The 22983-nt window shown below is 42.7% G+C and overlaps 8 protein-coding genes and 1 long non-coding RNA gene across 9 annotated transcripts; 3 read left to right on the top strand and 6 right to left on the bottom strand.

The window, feature by feature from the left end:
• Window positions 1-469: 469 nt before the first annotated feature.
• Window positions 470-1294, top strand: LOC145703208 (uncharacterized). The gene is made up of 3 exons (XR_014134354.1): window positions 470-586; window positions 818-978; window positions 1049-1294. It is a non-coding gene; the product is annotated as an uncharacterized LOC145703208 (long non-coding RNA).
• A 2289-nt stretch (window positions 1295-3583) lies between these two features.
• Window positions 3584-4151, bottom strand: LOC145704484 (protein disulfide isomerase CRELD1-like). Its single transcript, XM_081781936.1, has 3 exons — window positions 4076-4151; window positions 3942-4033; window positions 3584-3898 (listed from the first exon to the last, which is right to left on the bottom strand). Exons 1-3 carry the CDS (start codon window positions 4138-4140, stop codon window positions 3753-3755), a joined length of 303 nt encoding a protein of 100 aa, XP_081638062.1. The 5' UTR covers window positions 4141-4151; the 3' UTR covers window positions 3584-3752.
• Window positions 4152-4196: 45 nt separating this feature from the next.
• On the bottom strand, window positions 4197-9808 carry LOC145702198 (uncharacterized). The gene is made up of 10 exons (XM_081779409.1): window positions 9037-9808; window positions 6453-8856; window positions 6214-6414; window positions 5888-6045; window positions 5479-5766; window positions 5196-5427; window positions 4961-5152; window positions 4809-4918; window positions 4661-4769; window positions 4197-4616 (listed from the first exon to the last, which is right to left on the bottom strand). The coding sequence occupies exons 1-10, from the start codon at window positions 9779-9781 to the stop codon at window positions 4322-4324; spliced, it is 4734 nt and encodes a 1577-aa protein (XP_081635535.1). The 5' UTR covers window positions 9782-9808; the 3' UTR covers window positions 4197-4321.
• A 29-nt stretch (window positions 9809-9837) lies between these two features.
• LOC145706188 (elongation factor-like GTPase 1) lies at window positions 9838-13556 on the bottom strand. Its single transcript, XM_081783715.1, has 7 exons — window positions 13184-13556; window positions 12071-13142; window positions 10763-12026; window positions 10577-10716; window positions 10225-10531; window positions 10081-10179; window positions 9838-10038 (listed from the first exon to the last, which is right to left on the bottom strand). Exons 1-7 carry the CDS (start codon window positions 13206-13208, stop codon window positions 9901-9903), a joined length of 3045 nt encoding a protein of 1014 aa, XP_081639841.1. The 5' UTR covers window positions 13209-13556; the 3' UTR covers window positions 9838-9900.
• Window positions 13557-13593: 37 nt separating this feature from the next.
• Window positions 13594-15492, bottom strand: LOC145706189 (uncharacterized). Its single transcript, XM_081783716.1, has 5 exons — window positions 15221-15492; window positions 14390-15181; window positions 14214-14347; window positions 13860-14141; window positions 13594-13814 (listed from the first exon to the last, which is right to left on the bottom strand). Exons 1-5 carry the CDS (start codon window positions 15416-15418, stop codon window positions 13625-13627), a joined length of 1596 nt encoding a protein of 531 aa, XP_081639842.1. The 5' UTR covers window positions 15419-15492; the 3' UTR covers window positions 13594-13624.
• Window positions 15493-15578: 86 nt separating this feature from the next.
• LOC145704800 (uncharacterized) lies at window positions 15579-21599 on the bottom strand. Its single transcript, XM_081782270.1, has 5 exons — window positions 21048-21599; window positions 20387-21007; window positions 18998-20182; window positions 18594-18957; window positions 15579-16551 (listed from the first exon to the last, which is right to left on the bottom strand). The coding sequence occupies exons 1-5, from the start codon at window positions 21541-21543 to the stop codon at window positions 15579-15581; spliced, it is 3639 nt and encodes a 1212-aa protein (XP_081638396.1). The 5' UTR covers window positions 21544-21599.
• LOC145704597 (uncharacterized) lies at window positions 16650-17488 on the top strand. Its single transcript, XM_081782057.1, has 4 exons — window positions 16650-16855; window positions 16899-17042; window positions 17087-17306; window positions 17351-17488. Exons 1-4 carry the CDS (start codon window positions 16694-16696, stop codon window positions 17473-17475), a joined length of 651 nt encoding a protein of 216 aa, XP_081638183.1. The 5' UTR covers window positions 16650-16693; the 3' UTR covers window positions 17476-17488.
• Window positions 17615-18582, top strand: LOC145704821 (uncharacterized). Its single transcript, XM_081782292.1, has 4 exons — window positions 17615-17880; window positions 17949-18247; window positions 18291-18359; window positions 18407-18582. The coding sequence occupies exons 1-4, from the start codon at window positions 17645-17647 to the stop codon at window positions 18526-18528; spliced, it is 726 nt and encodes a 241-aa protein (XP_081638418.1). The 5' UTR covers window positions 17615-17644; the 3' UTR covers window positions 18529-18582.
• On the bottom strand, window positions 21600-22797 carry LOC145704820 (exosome complex component RRP4-like). Its single transcript, XM_081782291.1, has 4 exons — window positions 22630-22797; window positions 22301-22589; window positions 21799-22125; window positions 21600-21755 (listed from the first exon to the last, which is right to left on the bottom strand). Exons 1-4 carry the CDS (start codon window positions 22768-22770, stop codon window positions 21646-21648), a joined length of 867 nt encoding a protein of 288 aa, XP_081638417.1. The 5' UTR covers window positions 22771-22797; the 3' UTR covers window positions 21600-21645.
• Between the last annotated feature and the right edge of the window lie 186 nt (window positions 22798-22983).

Below are 22983 nucleotides of genomic sequence, written 5' to 3'. Positions count from 1 at the left end.
TATTCTATTCTGCGAATGGTAGACTGCAAAAAACGATGTGAAAACTAAACAACTTCTTCGTCAATATTTTTGAATATTTGAGTGTTTCAGCTTGACAAATTTTATTTCGAATATGCTAGAAAAACTCTACTAGGATATCATATCTAAATATTAAATATATATAAGATTATATGACTGTAAAAACAGGTGGATTCATTATTGCAATCAAGGAAGAGAATCTCCATACGGATAAATTTATTGCGAATCTACTGTTTCGAATTCGTACTTACACAATACTTAGGACAAAAGATGCTCCATTGTCTGATGACATTCCGGACACTCTTGAGGGTGATGAATTCCGTTTTTGGTCACGCGAAAGTGTGGCCACTCTGGACACAACTGGACGCGCTCAAGTATTTGCCGAAAACAACTTGAGCTAGTACAAAAGCTCTTTGCGCGAGTATAAATCTTCATATAAGAAATTTGCGGACCGGCATGAAGATTTTACAAATTCCGGTGTTTATATTTTTCGCCAGTGCCTTTGCGCAGGATGATGTCGGGGAGGATCAAGCTCCAGAACCGGAAGGAGAGCCGGAGCCCCAATTTGGTGAGTTATATATCGTATATTGAAGATTCCGTGAGTTTTGAGCTATTTTTGCCGGTGATGATTATTTCAAGACTAGATACATACTATGACATTGACTTGTCGTAAATTTAGAAAAGCCGGCCTATAGATAGTAGGCCGCTTATCCATCAAATTTCCGATACAGTCGATTCATTATGATATATGCGGCATATAATATGCCCAAGTTATTCAGGAGGCTAAACCGGAATTAAGAGTGCTTTTCCTGTGAGCTAGACGATGGCACTTGTGGCGGAAATCAGACAGATGCTAGTCCGACCGTGACTTGCCCACCAGGATTCAGCTGTTCCACAGTTCTCATCTCCTCGGACGGAGAGGAAAAGTATAAACGCGGGTGTACCCGCACATGCGAGGAAGTAAGTTGATTAAGAGCTTAGAGATTAACCTGGGTTAATATTTAAAAATAATTATTTCTTACTCTTACAGTATTGCGTTGGCCATTACGATCCCGCATCCGAAGGAGGTGAGGTGCCAGAACTTGACTTTTTCGCGTGTACAAGCTGCTGCCAAGGCGATAAATGCAACCGAAATTTGATCACGTATTCCTCTGCCTTTACTCTATCCTCTTCCTTGATCGCATCACTGACTGCTATTCTCATGCTCCTTATTTGAGAAAAATTGAGCTGACTCCTGAGTGAAAACTATGACGGAGAAATAAAATTGTTTCTTTTTATTAACAAATGTTTTTCAAACAAGAAACGGTTAAACACTTTCACAGACACTAGACACAGTTGGTCCAGATATATTTGTTGACTCAGAACTTCTCCGAGAGATTTCTTGAGGAAAGTCACCTTGTTTTTTGTTCTCTTTGATAAATAGAGAAAGTAAAAATGCGAAAATGCTGAGGGAAACTAAAGCTATCATAACTCCTCTTGATGTTTCTACATGTTTTGATCTCTTGTAAAAGTACTCGATAATATAGGTCTTGATTTGGACAAAAATAAGGCCAAATAACTGGTTGGAAATTGAGAGAACCCCAGCCATGGTCGTTTCTGGCACTCCTTTACTTAGGTGAGCGCCAAATCGAAACCCAAGAGGAAAGACCATCATGGCAAAGAAGCCATAGATTCCTACTGTAAGATAGACAATGAATACATTGGGAGAGAACAGTGATGCAAGGAAAACGCTAGAAAGGCAGGCTGACAGTAGAAATATTACTGTACTGAGCGAAGCTTTGAAGTAGGGATAAGAGTCGAGAAAGGCTCCTAAAGCGAGAACGCCGAAAAAGCCTGGGATAGTGCGAGTGAATCCGAGTTGAGATATCAGACTGGTCAGTTCAGCACCCTCTGATAGTCTGTTCAGCACTTCCTCTAAAATCGGACGGAAGAGAGCTGCTGTTGAGATAATGACGCCAACTGATATTCCGTAAACAAAAATGACAAGAACGAAGTTTCTGTTGCTAAATAAAGTTGTGTAACTCTTCCAGTTGAATATTGTCTTGTCCTCTTCTTTGGCAACTTCTTCATCCGCTTGCTTGTAAGACGACTTGTTCTTGAAGAAGATAACTGTAAGAAAAAGCAAAATGAGGGCGATAACGGCGTGTGAGACGAAGAACAAGCGCATGTTGCTTTCAAATTGCGTACAGATCCTTGTGATTCCATGCTCGTGCAAGAATTCCTCGTGTGTTTCTTCCTCTTCTAACGTTATGTGTGACTTGTCGAAGGCTTTCGTCACTTTCATACTTTAAAATATTCACATAGGATAGAGATCCGGCTCAAATAGATCGAGTCTTATTCCCCTAATGCGGTTTGCTCGGCGTTTCCGCAAGGGAATGTAGCAAAGCCTTGCCTTAATGGTTAAATTTGGAATGAGAAGCCCAAGCGCGTTTCCGATCACTTGAGCACTGAGAAGAGCAGCAATGGATCTTGATAGCTCATCTTCAGCAAACCAAACTGCTGCTACTCTTGGTGGGATGATTGTGACAAGTATATTTGCGACACCGACAAATCCTTGACCGACGATTTGAGCCCAGAAGAATCGACGAGAGACTTGATTTTGTTTTCAGAATTGAGTAAATTTAAAAGAAATCAAGCAACAATTCTAGTAAACATTCCTAGGCACTTGAAGATCGAGCCAATAAAGATAAAACTTGTGCAGAGAATAATGCCATTTCTCAGGCTTATTTTCTCCAACAGCGCAATAACAGCAAAAACCAGCGCAAGAAAAACAGCGTTCATTATCGTTATCGTCCACGAAATCTCTGTATGTGAAATTTGGAAGTACTCAAGAACTGACTCTGGAAGATTGACGTATTCAACATATTGAAATGATGTGACGAACGAAATGAGCCAGACCAATGTGAGGATAACGAATCTGTATTTTGATTTCTCTGCTCTCTGATGTTGTTTTTCTACGCAAGGCATGTTTAAAATATAGCTGTAATTGAACTGTTTTCTATCTCACAATGTTTAGACGGCCCATCCTTTCTCCCCAGTTTATATATCAGTGGTGGTGGTGGTGCTGCTGCTGTGATTACGTGACTAATATTTATACTCATGCGCTCTGGAATGTTCGCTAACAAAAATGATCTCGTGAAATTTTGTTAGTCAATACGATGATTTGAGTTATTCGACGGGCTCATCTGATGAGGATATACAATATCAAGGATGCTTTTCGTGGGGATGCGATTTCGTTGGAGCTTTCAACGGCAAGAAATTTCCCGAAAATAATTGATGGTCGGCCAGACTGTCAATAATGTTTGATAATACAGTACTATCTTTCTTAATATTTGGCACTTATGTTCCTTATATGCACTTTTTTCTCGTAAGAAACTGGGAAAAAGAAAACCTCAAATGAGGCTCAATTGCGCTTCAAGGGAGTAATCCAAAGAAAAAGCTTGTTTTGGGCTGCTTACCGCAAATGTTATCCTATTCATTCCAATTTGACAAAATGCTTTCAATTGCGGAAAAAGAAGGAGTAACATTACACTCATGATCGTTTAAAATGAGTGTTTCAAATATATAAGAAAACTCAATATATTCCAAAGAGACGAATTCGTAGGTAAGAAAAACGGCAAGATTGAAGGACGACAGGCAAGAATGAGAAGTAAAAATTTGATAGGTACAATTGTGAATCGAGAAAACTGAGGCTGAAGGCATATTTGGATAATGAGAGAGTGAAGTACAGTCTGCTAGAACTCGTCGTGAAACTGATATCGCTGGCTCAAAGTTGGTTTCTTCGTGAAAGACTGGTACAGATTGTCAGTTTTGTCAGAAGCCCACCAGATTCCGCAGAGAAGGATTGAGAAGAAAAACATCAATGTCCAAAAGATGTCGCCTGGAGAATAAGTAGTGGTTGATAGAATTCGGGTATTTGGTACCTTTATGAGCGAGAGTAGCGATGACACAAATGATAAATGCAGCCAGGAGACGATGAATATCTTCTGTTGATAGTTCCTCGCCATCGTCGTAGCTTAATATTCCCTAAAATGAGCTTAAAGATTAAATAGTGCACCTTTCAGGACGATCAGCCTCGTAGGAATATCCCTGTGCTGCTGGATCATTAGCACTTGAATCCATTTAGAATTTCTAAAGGAGATTTGCTTCAATTTTTTTGTAATTTTTAATAAGCAGTGGTCTGGATTTAGAGCAGTTTTTAAGCATGGGGAAAGATCAGTTGAGAAAGAAGTTATTTAGGTCAGTTTAAGCATAGAGATCACAAGTAGTAAAGAATGAACTAAATTCAATGAAGGAAATTGATCTAAAATCTGCCACGGCCTCTGTCACTCGAGCCACGGAAGCTGCGCCCTCGACCTCGTCCACCTGGTGATCCTCTGTAGACTCCGGAATAGGCGTGATGACTGTCCCGATCACGAGGCGGGCCTCGATAGCCCCCTCTGTATCCACCTCTTCTAGGCGGTCCACGGCTGTCGCCATCTGGCCTGTCGTAATCGGGTGGACCACGGCGTCCAGGTGGGCTTCTCGTTCTGTCGCGATCACGGTCGCCTCCACGGTACCCTCCTTGGTGATCGCCACGGTCACGAGGGTCGCGATATCTATTTATATGACTTCATTCTATTCTCGTTCGGCTCTTTCTTACCTTGGAGAGAGAGAACGGTCCCTATCTCTATCACCTCGGTCACTGCGGTAGGCGTCTCCACGGTATCCTTCTCCGCCACCGCCGCCGCCAGAATAATGACGACCGCGATCTTTATTGGATTTTAGAAAAATTCGTTTTATCAACTTACCATTATCACTGTCGCTTTCTTCTTTATTGAAATCGTCAATATGCATCGCAGATGGTCTTCCTGGTCTTCTCATGCTCTGTCCTGGTCGTGCAGCAGCTCTTGCTCGTCGTCTGGGAAATTGAATAAGATAAGCATGTAGATCTGCCACTTACTTTTCTTGTTCATTTCGACGCTGGAGAGTCATGCTACGGCCAATTCGTGTTGAAAATGTCTCTTGTTTCTGGTCCTCCTCGGTGATACATGTAATCTCGGGCTCAATCAGTAGTTTCTCGATTTCTTCTTCTAGTTTGATATTTGTCAGTTCCCGGGAAATTTCCAGCAAGTCGATATTTGAAAGAAGAAATCTTGGAAAAATAGTTATTTATCAAACGAAAGAATTTGGCTCACTCTTCAGCGGATACATCTTCGGACAAAATTGGCTTGTAAATAAGATCGCCAGTAAAGTCGACAGTATTGGAATAGCTCTCAAACTCGTCCGAATCGTCTTTGATAGGCGGAGAATCGATTTCAAAGAAGAATGGATTCGTCAGCGTCGTGAAAAACTGATCGACCTCTTCAATCTTGGCGCGCTCGGATTCATCGATTTCTGTCGAAATTTTCGCCCAGCTTTTCATGAATCCTGAAGAAATTAATTTTTAATCCAGGTCAACCTGAGTAAGGATTTCGTCACCTTTGAATGGCGAGTCCGGGCCCTGGAAAATTGGCGTCAGGTCGGTTTTCTCAAGAGACGAGACAATCATCCGAATAAAATTATATAGAATGAAAATGTCTGCGTCGAGCACTTGTTTTCCCACTCGGGCGATGTGTCCAAAATACGAGCTCAAGAACTGCTTCAATTGAGAGCGTTGGACTTTTTCCCGGAGCAGTTTCTTGACTTCAAGATTTCCTCGGCGTCCTGCGAGGATAATCAACTCCATCAAGCACGACATCATTCCCATTGACATTGGTCGCTTTTGCGCTAGAAAACCATTAATACCCGAGACTCGATTAACGGAAAAATAAGCCTGGTTATCCAAGCTTAGAAGCCACCGAGAAATGAGAAGCGTGGACACCAGACATACCTATTGTAAACTTTTTACCTATCAGGTCGCAGCCAGTCGTTAGTATGGAAATATACTCAGTATTTGTCAAATGGCCAGTTTCAGCAAGGGTGAAGAAAAGTCCAACGATTGAGGAGGTTGGCGAGTTATCATGCTCACTGTGGCAATCGATGGCAGCTTTCGTTATTGCCATGAGGCTGAAAATACTTTGCTATGGAAAGTTTCAATTTTTAAAGGATCTAAATCGTCGTCAATGATCCTGGTTTGTCAGAAAACTTATGTAAAAAGTAAAATATAAACTTAAATTTACGCTAAAGATAAAGTGAGAATCATGGAAAATTTTCCCTAAGATAGAGGAAATTTACCTTGAGTCGATGAGCGCATTTGTCTCCTCAGCGGAATACGTCTTCGGCTGGACAATATTTTCGAGTAGCTTGGCTGATCTGCGCCAATTCCAAAGCTCGCTGAATTTATCATCCTTTGCCTTTTCCGTTGTTGGTTTCGATTCTCCATTTTCATGAGTACTAATTGGGGCGAATTTCTGCCTTATTTTTGATGAGAGATCACTGAATTCATATTAATCGCAGTCGAGGATAGTTTTTACCTAATAATTTCACTTTTTATCAAACTAACTCTAAGAAGAACATTCGTCGCGAGTTCTGAAATTTCGACATGGCCAGAGTGCGCAAACGCATACAAGAACTCAAGAATGTTCTCCGTAAGGACAAAATCTTGTTCCATTATCACGCGCCAAATCTTCAAATATGGATCTTCAGGGGAGCATGGGAGAATTCGCTGGAAGAGAGTCATCGCCGGTATAGAATAGGCAGGATTCTGCATAAGTACTTCTGACACGGAGCTGAGAAGAACGTACCAAGAGGAGGAGTTCAGATCTGTAGCTTTTTCCGGATTTTTTAAGAACTCTTCGAGCACATCGCAAGTCAACTCACACTGGTCTTCTATTAAATCACTTCCATAGTTGATAAGTGTCCAGCATTTCGCGAATATTTCGACCACATTCGAGCAGAGCTTCTTTTCCGGATAGCTGAAGCCCGCGTTTGTAATTGTCATCAACACTTTTTTCGTAGATCGAAGGGCTGACATGATAATTTGTTTCGCTTGAATATGACTCTTTAGAGGCAATGGTTGATTCGCGATGCAATTGAAAGTGATACATTTGGAGATAGATTCGAGAGTAGCCGTCAAAACATCGATGATGTTGTTGCTGATTCCGATCATGATAGATTGATCGCTGTCAAGTAATGATTCCAACATTCGAACGTAAAACGACATTGACGGCCCGTGAATGATTTCAATTGAGACCCCGAATTCCAACGCTTCCGCTAGTCGACGTATGTTTACAAGAGCGTTTTTGGTCGTGAATTGCACTTGACCAGTGAAGACTTTGTTGAACACGTCCAATATCTGATTGTCGCTTTCCATAATTAGGTTTAATTCTGTCAGGTACGGTTCAAGCCACGAGACATTAGAGGAGTTCTCAAGCGCGCTGTGTAAAAGTTCAGCAGCTTGAATACTTGCTGGGCCATTCGTCTTCATCACATTCAGTATAAGTTTGCAGTGATCCGCGCAGATGTTTGCCGCTTGCTCGGAAAGGTAGTCTGAGCCAGAAAATATAGCCATTACTCCTTGTAGAGGACTCCAGTATTTTTGAGACCATTTTTCAGGGGCAGGATTAACTAATTCGTCCAAGAATCCGACTGTTTGTAAACTCGTCGCAAGTGTCATCGCTAAATACACCGGCTCAATAAACGAGCACCGATGGGCATCTGAATCCGGACTTGTGCCAGATGCGAGTAGAGCTTGGACAAGAAGATTAGACGATTTAAAATCAGCTGCGAAAAGGAGAACGCCTTCTTTTGACGTTGTGAGCTCTCTCAAAAGACTTGCCAGGGCGGCGTAAACATGAATGTGTTGCGATAAATATGGAAAATGGAGTAGCCCGAGACAGATCTTCACGATTCCAACACTATCAAGAAGCCGAGAGATGAAAACTCTGCCCTTATTTGAAAGAGTCTTGGTACTGCCATTGGGAAGCTCTTTTATTGCAAGAAGAGTGACAACAGATGGATCTTTGATGATCTTGACAATATCCTCAATAAGCTCGACGATTCTCGTACATGTTTCCTTCGTCGCAAGAATTGAGTCGTATGGAATGATATGTTCCATATCGCAGTTGAAAAGTTCTGGATCAGCAGCTGACTCTTCCATTTTTTCACCTTGGTCTTCGGTATCTGAATCCACATTCTCGGCGTCATCTCTTCGTTTAGGCACTGATGTATCCTCATCGATGTTCATGTCGGCGAAGGGCGATGTCTTCATGAGTTCCTTCATCAAGTTCTTGAGCTCAAAGGCAGAACGATAGACGTCGACTTTCGTTAGAATCTGACCACAAGCGTACGATACTCGGACTGTTGGCTTTCGAAGAATGAGACGAACGATGTGCTCATAACCGGAACCTCTCAACTCTTGACATAAAGAAAACTTCAGGAAGGCGTGCATTCCAAAAGGCCATGAAATTAACTGATCAATTGCACTGAGTGTCATGAGCTGCATCGGCGATGCGAAGTCCTTCAAAGTCAAGAGGTAAATTAATCGTTGCAGAACTCCGATAGAGAGGAGTCTTTTCGCAAAGCGCTCACTGACGGCGGCAATAAGCGTAACCAGTCGAAGTCCAGCTTTCAATAGTCGAACGGTAGCTGCCGGTGGCAGTTCCATGTTTGTAAAATGGCTTCGGAGCGTGCTCGATACTTCATTGACAAACTTGATAGCCGAAGTGTCATCTACAGCGGAAAGCCAAGTCGGCACGGATTCGCATGATTCTTCAAGAAGTGAGACTTTCCGGACCGTCTCTGAATCAGGCTTTAGCTCCTTGATGATTGCGATCAATCGAGCGAGAGAGGGCTCGTTTGACTTTTGAATTTCTTCGGCGGAAACATCCTCGTTCTTTTCTGACAGTAGATGAATCGGAAGAAGTGTCTTGGGCGATGCTTTTAAAGGGAGAAAGACGCTGTCTCAATCGATTTTACGGTATGAAGACGTCTGTAATTCGCTATCCGATTACGTTAATCGGAAAATTCCTACAAATGTTCGAAGATCTTCTATCATAACCTGTTTCATCTAGTTTTTATGCTCAATAACTAATTGCAAAAGACGTCTGTCTACCCTGCCTTGAGGAAGTTCTGTCGGCGATAGTCTCGAGCTCACCGGTGGTGCTCTCTCCATTTCAGCTTTGACTTCAGGATCAAGCTCTTCCGATTTCACTTCTCCAGGATTGCCCTGTGCAGCGATTGCTTGTGGCAGAGTCGGGGCCGCTAGTGGGAGGGCCATTCTAGGCTCTTGTTCCTCATCGGAATCAGAAAGAGGCAAGTCTGAATCCAGCGTGATGGGATAAATCTTATCTTGGTGGGAGTCTCGCACATGCTTCACATAAGCCCACTCGTCGTATCTATCGTCGTCGTTATCTGAGCTACCTCTATCCCGGTCATCTCGTGATCTATGGGAAGACATCTTTTCTTCTTTTACTTCTTCTTTCGGCTTGAACTTCGATGAGTTTCCGTAGATTGCCAAAGATATAGAGGTGTAATTCCCCCGGATTAGGATTTGGTTAGTCATGATGGGCTTCAAGTGGAAATCGGTAGAATCGCTGGCGGAATGGTAAGATCCGTTGCCGACCGGCACGAGAAGCGCTGCTTCTTCATTTTTTGTATCAACAGCGAAAATTTCAAACTTGAAGTTTGGAGGCTCTGTTGCCGAGCGAATCTCAGAATTTCCAGGAACAGGAGCACCAAAAGCACAAATCTTCAACGCTTGAAGGCTGATTGGAAATTGAAAAGTGACACTTTCGAAGTACTCCTCGTCTGAGGGTTGCTCGCGAACGAGCGTATCGGAGAAAATACAAAAGAACTGAGGCATGTTTCGAGTTCGGAAGTCTTATTTCATCTGAATCAAGAATCTTGAGAAGCTAGAAGTTTTAAAGCAGCATTTGAAGTTGATTTGAACTATTCAGAATAACTATTTTAGCACATTTTCCATTACTTATTCTTCGTTATCGTTCGCTGTTTCTCAGCGTGTTCAACTACTTTTTGCTCGATCCAAAGACCCTTGCGCTTTCTTATCAGATTCATGTATTTCTTCGCTGTTGATTCGTAGTCTGCCTTCTCACCATAGTGCTGAACTCTTGTTTTTATAGGCAAAAAAACTCGTGAACGGACCTGAATTTCTTCTTCGGTTGTAGGCACCCACCAAGGATCCCCTTCGACCTCGCTCCAGTGGCTAAAACGAAGCTGAGGCGACGCTAAGCCAGATGTTTTCTAAAGAAATCTTTCTTAACCTCGCCCAATCAAAAAAATTCTTACCTTTCTTATTTCATCAGCAAATCCGAACGATTCAATGACAGGAATAGCCGCTTTGATGTTGAACAAGTCCGCTCCTTCGACCATATCCTCTTCCAGAATCTTTCCATCGCGCTTTCCAATGACTCCATACACTTTTCCCAGGACTTCCGACGATGCTTGAATCTCGCACGTGTACATCGCAGCGAGAAGTCGCTTGTGCAAGATTGAGAAAGATTTTCTACAGGCTTCTTTTACAGTGCTCATAAGCTGCCCAGATGTGAGGGTGATGTCGAAATTATCGTCTTGGAAAACTTCCCATTCGAGCAGTCTTAATATCCGCCTTACTCAAGGTGTAGGAAAAAGAGAATCACACCTGAAACCAACACCCGCCATGGGCTCCTCCATCATCGGTCCAGAACTAGCAACGACTTGAAATCCTGAAATGAGCTGTTGATCTAAGCTTTTGATATTTTGCTGCTTCTCGCTCCAAAAATTTGACCTATCTTCATACCCCTAATTAAAAAAGAAAGTATTAGTGTCTTAACATTCAAGAGCATACCTCGACCATATTCAGCAAGATATTAGGTCCAAATCCTTCGGGGCCAAATGCAATAATTTGATCGACAGTTGCCGAGGATTTCGCAAACCCAGCTTTGTGAAAAGCACCCATCAAATTTGAGCGTAACTTCTCCACTTCATCTAAGGAGGACTTTCCAAGGACAATCGATCGTATATCGTCTGATTTCTCTTCTAAGTAAATGCGGACAGCTGAAGGCAGTGGAAAAGCTTGGACTTTAATCCGCGCCTGTCGATTGATAGTATATAGAGAGACGGAGCCGGAAGCTTGATCTATCTCCTCCCTGTCATTTTCGTCATCCTCCAATTTTTGACCACGGCTTTCCATTTCGAGAAACTTCTTCATAAAGTTTTTCTGTTGCTGACCGAAGTTTTCCCCCAGCTCATCCACCTTTGGAGGCTCAATAAGAGTTTCTCTGAACGGAACGATCGGCGCAGATCTAACAACTTTGATCTTTGAGTAAATTTTCTCGAGGTCGTCAAGGCATTTTTCAAGGTGCACCTCACCGCAAGCTCCAAGCACGAGCTCTCCTGTCGCTGTGTCCATAATTTCGACGCATGGATCAGCAACATTCAAAAGCCTCATACCTTCTCGAAGCTTTTCCATGTCCATAAGGTCTTCGGGCTCCACGGCAACACGAAGGATCGGCACAGCTTCCATGTAAACAGGTGCGAATGAAGGGCAGTTCAAGGTGCTTGAGAGCGTTCCAGTATTGATGATCATATTCGAGGATTCCTTGATTCCTCCGATTCCAATTAAGGATCCAGCCGGAGCTACGTCGATAGACACCAAATCTCTACCCATGACGAGATAGAGCTCTCCGATGGTTATTTCCTCCGAGTAAGTTGAGTCTCCTACACGATGCTTTGCTCCCAGACCAAATACCACATCACCTTTACGCAGACTGCCACTGAAAACTCGTCCGATCGCGATGAACACATGCGACTCTTCCGAGCTCGCTGACCTTTCCACAGAAGAGTCCTTAACCTCATCTTCCGTAATGGCTAGTGTTTTCCGTGCAGCTTCCTCTGCAGCTGCTCGGCGAGAACGGATTTCTTCCATTGTAAGCGGACCCCTTCGATTTTGAGGAAGCTCAGTTTTAGGCACAGCAATCATCTTTGAAATGAAACAAACTTTGACGTCAGAATCCCTGTCGCACTGAGAAAACGCTTTGACAATTTCGTCGGGAGGAGATTGATCAGAACGAAGTAATTTTTCAATTCTATCAGCTGGAAGACGTTTTGGACTAAAAGTATCGGGTTGAATTAGATGCTAAAAGTCGGTAAAAACCTTGGAACATGCTGAATGATAGCGTCTAAAGCTGCATTACTGATAGGCAACCATTGACCAAGAAGAGTTGTTAGAAATGAATCCGGCGACGTCATGATTGACTTTTCCTCTCGTGGATAAATTTTGATTTTGAGCTGTTGAGCAAATGCCATACATTTTTCTTTATTCTTATCAGCAACCAGGTTGTAAATCTCGTAGAAGTATTTGAGTATATATGTACAAAATGCGGGGTCTTTTCCTTTTTCTAGCGCTCCTTTTGCAATCTTCTTCTGTTTCATATTGATGTAGTAATCGCCCCACAACGCGCGCTTGAGGACATTTTTCCTAGCGCCAAGTTTCTTTGCGTAAATGTCGGCAAAATAGTCAATTGTAAAGCCCCATGAATGAAAAGCCGCTCCAAAGACGACATTACCACTTTCTGGAGCAAAGTACAGCTTTGAATCATCAATGACTCCGATTCCCGTTGTCCAGTTGTCCTCTATGTCTTCAGCTGAATCTTTTTCAGCGTTTTCTCGTTCTCTTGAATTCTCCTGCATCACTTCAGCGGAGAATAACAGAGCCACAGCTGCGTTTGCTTGCTCAAGAACCTGATTCAATCTTTGGTATGCTTCCAACATTGTTAGTTTCTTTTCCAAAATTAGTCGATCGATTTTGTTGAGAACCAAAACGGGCTTGAGCCGCTCCAACCAAGCCTGCCTCAGTACAGCTTTTGTTTGCGGGCAAACACCTTCTACCACATCGACGACCACGAGGCAGCCATCTGATAGACGGACAGCAGTGGAAACTTCGGAAGAGAAGTCAATATGGCCAGGAGAGTCGATCAAGTTCACCAAGTAGTCACCAGCTGAGTTTTTGTGGTGAAGGGAGATGACTGACGACTTCATCGTGATTCCACGCAGCTGTTCATCCTCACGTGAGTCTAGGTATCGCATCTGATCGGTGATGGAGCGGGAAGAAATGATTCCGTTTGAGGAAATTAGGCCATCAGCCAGAGTCGTCTTTCCATGGTCAACATGGGCAACGATTGAAACATTTCGGACACTCTCTGTTTGCTTTTGAAGCTCGACGATGACTATAAAAATTGAAGAAATGCTAAAAATCCGGATCGCAAACCTTCATTGGGCACGCGTCGTGGCATCTTTAGTTCTGTTTTTTGTTGGCAGCAGTGTTCCGCTCAATCTGTTGAAATCCTTGAAATTCAATGAGCTTTGGCTTTGTCCGCTTCCAAATAATGATTGTAGCGAGAGAGATGATAAACAAAGCAACAAGTTGGATCGTCAGTAATTTGTCCTGTGTTCCTGCTTGATACCAGTAAAGCTCAACTTCAGAAACGCAAATGTCGAGGAAGGCAAAGAAATGATCAGTTATTGTTTGATTCTTTTGGTTGTTGATTTCTGTTTTCGGCGAAGCTGTTGTTGGAAGCTGAGTTGGTTCGACTTCGTCCATATTTATTTGAACATTCTGCTTCCACTTCTTTTCAATTAGAAATCTGAAATCAAGAACGATTGAGTAGGTGAAGAATTTGAACATTTTGAACAGGAAAAAGGCGGAAACTTATTTGTCAACTAAAGTTTCCATAATTCTAGCAGTTTTTTCAATTCCAGTAGCAGTTATTTCGTAATAAATGACTTCACTTTCTTCCTCGTTGTCATCCTCTTCAAACGGCATGCACGATGAAAGTCTCTTCACTCGGTTTTGCTCAATAATGCCGACCTTTTCCAACCTTCCGAGCAGATCGAGAATGCTAAAGAACGGCTCAAACAAGAGTCAATAATTCAGGACTTCTTACCTGGCGGGGCCCACTATACGGTGAATAATTTGAGTAAGAATCATCTCTTGCGTTATTCCAGGATTTGACGAAATCAAATCCACGATATTGCACATTATCGCGCCAAAAGCATCGCTGCTTATTCCGCCGTCAAAATCATTCCAAGCTTGAACGAAGGCCACTCCTTTTTGTGGAATGAGGGGTGCGTTCTTATCCTTCTTTCTGTTTTCGATCGACTCTGTCGTTGGAGTCTCGATAAACCACTCTTTTGCATGCTTGTAATGCAAACATTTTTCAGTTTCTTTTACTGGTTCGAATTCTATCTTTCTATCTAGGATTTGCAAAAAAATCAAAAAGTATTCTGGAACCTTTCCTATTCCAAGTTTGTAGATATAGCCTTCTTCTGTAAGAAATTCTATCGAATCAGCAATTTCCTTTGGGTCAAACGATTTGCCTTTATTAAATGCATCTTCAAATATTGCTGAGACATCCATTCCAGAGACCCCGGCCTTAAAAAACAATTATATTTGAAGTATTTCTAGCTCCCCTACGTTGCTCAAAATCTGAACAATCCACAGGCAAATGTTTTCGATTTTCTTCGCAGCAGATGGTCTGTAATCGCCTTTATTGCAATAACGAAGGACTTTTCTTGCCATCGGTCTTTTATCCACAAGAGGATTGCCGCCTTCGGGGATTCTGTATTTGATCGCACGGAAAACTGGAGCAATTTTTTCGCCTTCATTGATGCTTCTCGGACCTGTTTCGATAGAAATCGTTGTAGGAATCAGATTCATCGTTCGCGAATTAGTTCTATCGCTTGCGTTTCTGCTGTTTGGATTCACCGACTTGTCGACGATTTCGTAGTTTCCTCTCATCACTAACAAATGCTTGTAATGATCTTTTGCTTTTCTCGCCATTTCAACTTCTTGATCCTCGAACGTTTTATCTCTGAATCGCTCCGCTTCTTTTTGAAAGTCTTTTCGTTCCCTTTCGGTCAATAAGAGTAGGAGTATTTTTTCTGGCATGATGTTGGTCGCGGTGAGCTTTCCATTTACAACCCCTTCAGCGAGGGTTATAAATTCGGACATTGTTCCTTTAGTTGTCAACTCCACCACAGGCTTTGAGTCGAGTTCTTTTAAAGTGTCGGCCGACTTGACGAAATCATTCTTTCTTATCAACTGATCTTGGAATTTTTGCCTGCTGAACTCGTTAATGATCAGTCCATCCATTTGATTCTCAACAAGCTCTTTGACAGTCTCAAATGCAAGACTCTTCGCATCTGTTCGGGGCAGTTTCTTGCAAACTTTTGCCTTCACTAGCCATCGTATTGCCTCGCTTATGTCCTAAACAAGCTTTGATACGAGAAAAATTTAGTGCAATACATAAGGTTTGAATTTTTCGAGAGCGAAGAAAATCAGTTCTTTCGTGATATCGGGAGTGATCTTCGGATAGCCGCCACCAGCGCCAATCAAGGTGTTGCTGGATATGAGAATGTTTGAGAACACATTCTCAGCAATGAATGTCTGCACATCTGAAATCGACTGAGCACCTCCATACTGTCTGTAAAGCCGGTCGAACATCTGTGGCTGTCGAGCGCTCACCTCACGAGGAAGTGGTTTTTCAAATGCGTCCCTCAGGTGAGTTAGATGGACTTAGATGAAATTAGAGAATCTGTAATACACGTGTAAAGTTGGAAAATCTTAATCGCTTGAAATGTCAAAACTTTATATAGAAAAATTCTTAAAACTCTTTCCTTATAACATATCGTCTCAAAGATGAGCTCTTCAATGGCAGATCGAATGTATGCTTGTAGCGTTGCTCCTTCACATAAGTATAAATCTTCCTAAAGAAATCCTGGAACAAGTTTGAGCTTGTCCAGTTGACCTTTCCATGGTTCATTTCCGCCTCGATTTTCTTACTCAGCTCCTCGGCCTCGGGAGAATATCGCTGGATAAAGTCATGATCGTCAGAAATTTGATCAAGCATGTGATCATGTCGATTTTCGGCCCTGTAACGGGTGTGTTTGGTCAAACGTCGATAGCAGGAGAATGAGGTCTTGTCAAGAGACCCGCATTCTGTACGAAGATAATCTCGTAGCGTCGTGTGAGGAATGCAAAGATCCAGCCATTGGGAGTTTTTGTTAGGTGCGGTGCCGCTGTTTCCGGGAAAGCTCACGCCTAATATTCCTTCCATCAGGACTGATGATGTAACTTTCAGGTGGAAAAGAACTTCATCTTCGTTTGCTTTGAAATTCGTTCGTTTAATCGCCATCGGCACATCATTCAAGGTGTACATTTGCTTTGACAAGATGATTTCGATGTCTTGGTTGTCGTGGCACATGTTTCCTTGTGCCGATGGAATGTCTTTTGGGACTCTCAGACTGCTCATCTTTTGAATCTTCGGCAGGTTCGCTTCTGGGACATTTTTTCTTGGTCGCTTCTTCGCTTGACTTCTAGGCAGAGGTTTCCTCTTTCCTCCATCTGTCGCTCTTCGCTTGATTGTTGTTTTGTAGATGATACCGTCTGCGTCCTTCTTCCAGGTAGTACGCATTGCATCGAGATGATTCTTTTTCGCCTGTTCTTCTTCTGCTTTGATCATTTCCTTTCGGACCCAGTTCCGATCGAGATGCGAGAATAGCCAAGGACTAAGTCCAGCAGCACCAGTTTGTGGACCGGGTGCTTGACCATCGTCAAGTGGTGCAGGATCCAGTCTCCTATAAAATTTTATTTCAAATTGTGCATGGATAATTGCGTTGCTACGACGAAGACTGTTGACATTTGTTTGGAAAGGGAACTTGAAAAGAGCAAACGAGAGAAAGAGAAGGCTGGTCAGTTTTACAAGCTCCGATTCAAGATATGGCGGAGTTGACTCCACAGCCGAGAGGAATGCCTATGCAAGAGGAAATGCCGGGGCAGCCGCAAATGGCTGCATTTTCTTCGATTCCAGAGGAAAATCTAACAAAAGAACAGAAAATCGCGAAGCAAAATCTTGAAGCTGCATTTGGCGCAATCAAACAGGTAAGACAGCAGGGAAGATAAAATAACAAATCTTTTCAAATAGGCATTTGCCAAAGTCCATGAAGGCATGAATTATATCCAGCAGCAAAATCTGACCGTGGCGAAAAAGCTCAAGACAGTATCGTCGATTGATATTCGATACTTTCATCTCGATATCCCTGTCAAATGCAAGATGGAAAACGGCGTGGTAAGATTATTTTTCGCTACGATATTCTATCTACTACCTACTAGCTTTTGGAAGTTAGCGAGCTCAAAGCTTCAAAGAGCGAGTGGCACAAAGGCTGCAAATTTACATTTATTGTGACGACCGAAGGAACAAGTCATCATTTGAACATCAAAGTACACACGCCAGCTTACATGGAAAAATACGAAATCAGATTCAAAGTGTACTCTCACTATGACAAGACTGAGCCAGTGTGCTACAGCGAGAATGCCAAAGAAGGAGATATCTGTAAGGAAGACATTCAGTCATCGAATAATCCAGGAAATTTTTAGACACGGTCAAAATTTCCGACGTTACCGACATCTACTCAGATCCTCGATTCCACGATGGTATCGCACCCGAAACGCTTCCTGTGGACATTGAAATCGATTTCAGAGCCATGCATTTCAGGAAATAAAACAGTTTCTATCAACGCGTTTATCGTCAAAAAAAAAAATTATTGAGTCAGGCTTGCATTTGCTGATTATGTTGCCAGGACACTGTTGGAACAGTATTGACAAACTTGTGATTTGTTTTTCGGACTCAATAAACTTCTCAACGCTACTGACCAAATCAGAGTAATAAAAATGTCCGCAGAGAGCCATCCTATTCCGAAACCGCAGCAAAATGAACGCAGAAATACGCAAATGACAGCTGCTACTTTGAACAAGTCAAAGGAGGACATAGAGAAAACATTGAATGAGAATTTCGATCAAATTAAAGGGGGGCTCGAAAGGGTTTTCAAGAATCAATCTTCAATGCAAAAAACTAATGTCAAGTTGGCGAACTTTATCAATGATCGAATTCAACAAGAGCTTCGAGTCTTTCAGATAGATCAAGGGTTCAAAATAAATTTGATTTACAATTATTAAAATGGTCGACTAAATACACCCTCCCGAAAGCTGTTCCAGTCGTTATTCAAAGAAATGCAGCCGGTGATGTTTTAGACGCAGAAATCCAAGATTTTAACGAGACTCGATGGCACAAATGCTGCGCTCTCAAATTCAAGTCAATCGCAGTCAATGGAAAGCGCATAGTTGTGATCAAAGCAGAGCTCCCTCGAAGATTGGACTCGATTGCCTACAATTTGGTCGCTATCCACCCTTATACAAAAAAGGATGATATCTACGACAATCTTACAGAGGATCAGAAGAAAAAGAAAGTAAACGCAATGACTCCAGAAGAAAGACGTTACTAAAATATTTATCTGAATCAAAATGTAATTATTTTTAGGAGCTTATACTGACAAGGCGAACGGCTTCATCCGCATCGATAACTGTGGACTCCCGGGGAACGAAGAAGGTAATCAGTTCTCTTTGTTGATCGCATTTTGACCGTATATCTTGAAGTGAGCTTCCACCTTTTTGACAAGGTTGACGTCAAGTCCGACCCACGATTCAAGAACCCGAAGACACCCCTCATCGTTCCCATCGATTTCAAGCTCGAATTCAAAGCTATCAACGAAAAGTAAAAACAAATCATCTTTTTCGATTTTTCGCTAAATATACCCTTCATATAATCCCTTCATATCGTTACCTAATGTGGTCAACAATCCATTCTTTTCGCAGCTGCTCAGCAGTTTTACTGTTGTCAATCGAATTCCTCGCGATGCAAGTTTCATCGTCCAGATAGATATCGTAAACGCGGTCCTCATCTTCAGTAGTGGCACTGTAGAGCTTCTTGTTCAACGGTGTCGTTGTACAAACAGCTTGAAGTTCTGACCAGTAACTTTCGACGTCGGCCAGGCTTTTGAAGTCGAACGAGATGCGTGAGAAACTACCACTTGTTTTGACAAACATGTATCCAGGAAGGCAACTTCGAGTGTCGAGGACCGACGCTTTTTTATGCATGTAAACATTCAAAACGTCTTTACTCATGAACCAGGGCGAGCAGCTTTGCCCTAGACGAACAGTTAGCTAGTCAAAAAATGAGTATCGAACCTGGATCATCATGTCCGTTTACTTTTCTCCTCGCATCTGGCAGTGATTCAAATGAGCAAAGGCCCATGTACGCAAGTTTCTCCAGGCACTCGTAGAGCGAGTGCAAATTCTGACGCCCGTAAAAGAGATCTTTTCTCAATTGATTGGGCATATGTCGCAGCAAGATGTTCGGATTGCGCTTGAGAAACGATCGTTTGTCCGGATCGTTGAAGTGGATCATGGCGCCAGGAGCAAACTTTCGGAAGATGGAGAGTGGCACATGAAGATAGGCTTCTCCGATATTTATCCAACCTTCGGAAAGATGAGCTGGTGGATAAACTGGAGGCACGAATTCTTTCCACTCGCCTCCAGGACAGTAAATCCTCGGTTTTTGAGAAAGCACGTCCAGGTCACCAAACATTCCCGGATCGCTCAAATGTGCCAAGTGCCAGAAATAGAGATGGACAGCCTTGAGACGCTGGAATTTCGGAATGTCAAACTCCCCTTGAATCCGCCCAAAAGCTCGTCTCGATGGCTCGCATCGAAGAAGATTGTCGATTTCCATTCGAATCTTGTGTTGTCTGATGAAGTAGTCAAGCTTCTTTTGGTCGCATTTTGACGAGACATAGAAAGTAGCGTCTACCGTTGGGCAATCTTCAGGGTCGGTCCCGGCTTCATCGTCATCTGCAGTAGACATGACCAAAGTGATCATTTCTCGATGGATGGTAATCTCTTTCCTTTCTTCCAGTTTCTTGAGCGCCTTCAGGATAGTACGTCGATCGACAGTATAGTTTGAAAGCTTTTCTTCGTCGCGGATGATCGAGACGATATCTTTGAATTTGTAATCAGGAACGACTTGTTCTTTTTCAACGAAATTGAGAATGATCCTCATTCGCTGATCAAAAAGCGACTCAGTGCAATCCGCCGCGTTCGTATCATTGCCCTCGCTCATCAGGTACTTCCTGTAAGTATACGCTGGCGTATCTTCAAATCTAAACCCAGTAAGAGTCAGGCCAGGCTTTAGCTTGTAAATAATGTGCTTTTGCTTTCCATCCTCTTTCATTCCAACTTCTTTTATGTAGTCCATCTTTTTCATCTTTCGAATTAGGTTTCTAGCTTCCAGTTTTCCGAAACACACCAGAAATTCGTCTTGCAGATCTCGTTGGGTAAAACCCGCGTCGCCACGGTACTCAGCATAGGCAAACACTAAAAGAAAATACCATAAACCGACCGTTCATGTGGTTAAGTGGGGTTAGAAATGAGGATGGAGGTCAGTTTCTTAACTCTGAATGATGTTACCCGTCAACGGGTAATTCAGCGAACCGACTCCCGCGGAGGGACATGCGGATATTCATCCTTGCACTGACGGAGCAGTAAATTTATTCAAAATCTTTATGAAGTCGTAGTTACCTTGATGAAGAATGGGGACACCATGGGTGAGGGGAAAGAACGGCGGCGGTTTCTCCTGGTAGCTCAAGTTCTCCTTGACATATTTCTCCGTCAAGAACATGTCTCTCTCGCCAATCGTATGGACTCTTCTTTGCGTTGAAAAGTCGTTTAGGCAGTAGTCGATTGTTTCGTTGCTTTTTAAATTTTGATAGATTTTCTTGAAGAGATCGTCTGGAATTCTGCGGCCCTCGTTGAACTGTCGCAGTTCGTTTTTCACCTGCACCATTGACATTCGATAGCCTGGCGCGTTTTTCAGAATGCCGAGGATTTTCTCCGCCAGGACTTTGTGCTTCGTCCTGTAATCCCTCGTAAACCGCGCTAGAATAATCAGAACTTGGTGGCGGACGCGCCCATTCAGCCGGTACGCATATTGCTGCTTTGTTACTATTCCTGCTTCTTCCAGCGGTCGGATTAGGTATTGAATGTGAGTCCCGCTGCTTTTGTTTTCTTCGTCGCCAGGCATTTTAATTTTATTGAGGATGTTTTGAAGACATCCTGCTTCCCTGGACCGGGTGATTTTTTCAATGAGAAATTGATGCTTGACATCTAAGCTTTCAAGGTGCGAAATTGTCAGGTTCGTGTCTTAGATTGAATTGATTGAAGTGATGTAGATTTGTTTTACCTTTGATAATTGCTGAATACCGCTGTCTTTTGGAAGCTACAATGGAAATTCTTGAGTACGAATCAGTTTGAGAAAATAGCTCTTTTGGATTGGCACGAGCGTCGGCTGTGATGTCGGTGATTAAGGCAGGTTTGGGAGGTAGATAAGGGTCTCTTTCTTGGTCTTTTTCGTCAGCGCAAGTTGCATCGAGTAGCGAGTCAGATTCCGTCATGGAAGCACGGACTGGAAATTGAGGCAACGCGCGATCTTCCGAGAGCTGCCAAAAGGTCAGTTCTCGGTCTCGGGGAAGCATTTCCAGAAGCTTCGCACTTTGGGGATGGTGGCCCAGACGGTAGAGCAGACATTCAACAGTCATTCCATCTCGACCTTCTAGCGCGATTTGCTCGATTGCGTCTTTTAGTCTCAGTGGACATGGTGTTGGACAGCCGTTGCTCGGCTCTTGAATAACTCTCACTTCATTTCCAGTTTCCGTTTTCACCATCGACGCATTTGCCATTTTTACAGTCCGATTTCTAATCGATAGTATTGATGAAAGTCAATCTTTTATTGATATTTTTTAATTGTAATTTGCAAGTTTGAAGGCAGTATGAAATGAAGATCAGCTTTGTTGATCCCGGTCGATTCGCGATTTCATTTCAGCGAGCCACTCTTCTTCGTTCGATTCAAAGCCGATTTCTGCTACTGGAAAGTGTAGACTTGCCTCGAATCCTAAATGAAGCTGGTAGCCATAATATCAACAGTTCAATCAAACCGTATAACAACGAAGAATCGTACAGGCTCACGCGATGCTTCGCCAGCGACAGTGTCACTTGCCGCAATCTGCAAATATTCTCCCTCGTCGCCGAATCAACTTCTTTCACGATCGAAATATCTTCCTCAACGAGCGGGCAGAAGTAAACGAATCCATTCGTCGCCAAAATCGCGGTAACGCCACATGGTAGATTGTGAATGTGCTGCTTTCTGCGGCGAATAAGCGAGGGACTGACAATTATCAACACGCCTGGGCCGAGTTTGCCGTATTTTAAACTTCGGGTGTGGAGGTTTAGGTAGCCATCTTCTCGGACTTTTTGAACCTCGGCTAAATTATAAATCAGTAGAAATCAAGAAACCGTACGCAGCTATATATATCCGGCAACTTGAGTCAGGGTCTGAAAGATCTTTAATATAAGGGCGCGCAGACTCTCAGACCCTAACTTAGGTTTTCTTCAGAGTGCCTAACAAAGCATTCATTGTTTCTTTTATTTCAAGTTTACCTAGAATCAAATCTCCTTCTTGCAAAAACTTCCTCATCACCAATTCATCATCTGCTCCTCTTCTTCTGAGCTCTCCACCAGGCAAATTAACAGCCGCTAGGTTCAAAAACGCATTCAACCTGGTCCCGCAATCCACTTTCCAGAGCTTTTGCTGCACTTCTATAATTCTCCCAACGACAATGTCGCCCACTTCTCCATTGTAGCGCATTTTAGCCGGGCGAACTGTAATTAGCTTGTTGATTCGTTCTACTGTTCCTGCTACTGATGCTCGTAATTCGTTTGATGAAGCCTAGAAGAGGTAGAAAAGGGATGGACAGACAGGCAATAACCTGGTAGGTTCCATGGCCTCGCATAAAATCAGTATTCTCCGTTATAACATCTCCTGGATTCACACAAGTTTCTTCATCGTCTAATTTGTTCAGGAAAGAGACGTTTTGCTCGCGATTCGGTGCCTTGATGATGACCGACATTCTGTAAAATGATTCTTTTTTAATATTTTTTTACTGAAAAACGTTGATTCAAGCCAGTATTCTTATAACAGTAAGTTTGAATAGCGTTTATTATTAATTGTCACAAATTCGGCAATATTATCGCTATATTTATCGCAGAAATCACAGGGATGATTCTCAACCTATGTGTAGTTTTTCATTTTATCAGAAATTAATCTTCCCACAGAAATCAAA

The sequence above is a fragment of the Oikopleura dioica genome, chromosome PAR (genome assembly GCF_907165135.1).
Source record: "Oikopleura dioica chromosome PAR, OKI2018_I68_1.0, whole genome shotgun sequence".
NCBI lineage: Eukaryota > Metazoa > Chordata > Appendicularia > Copelata > Oikopleuridae > Oikopleura > Oikopleura dioica.
Note: the sequence above shows the minus strand (reverse complement) of the source record. Positions and strands in the feature narration are given on the sequence as shown.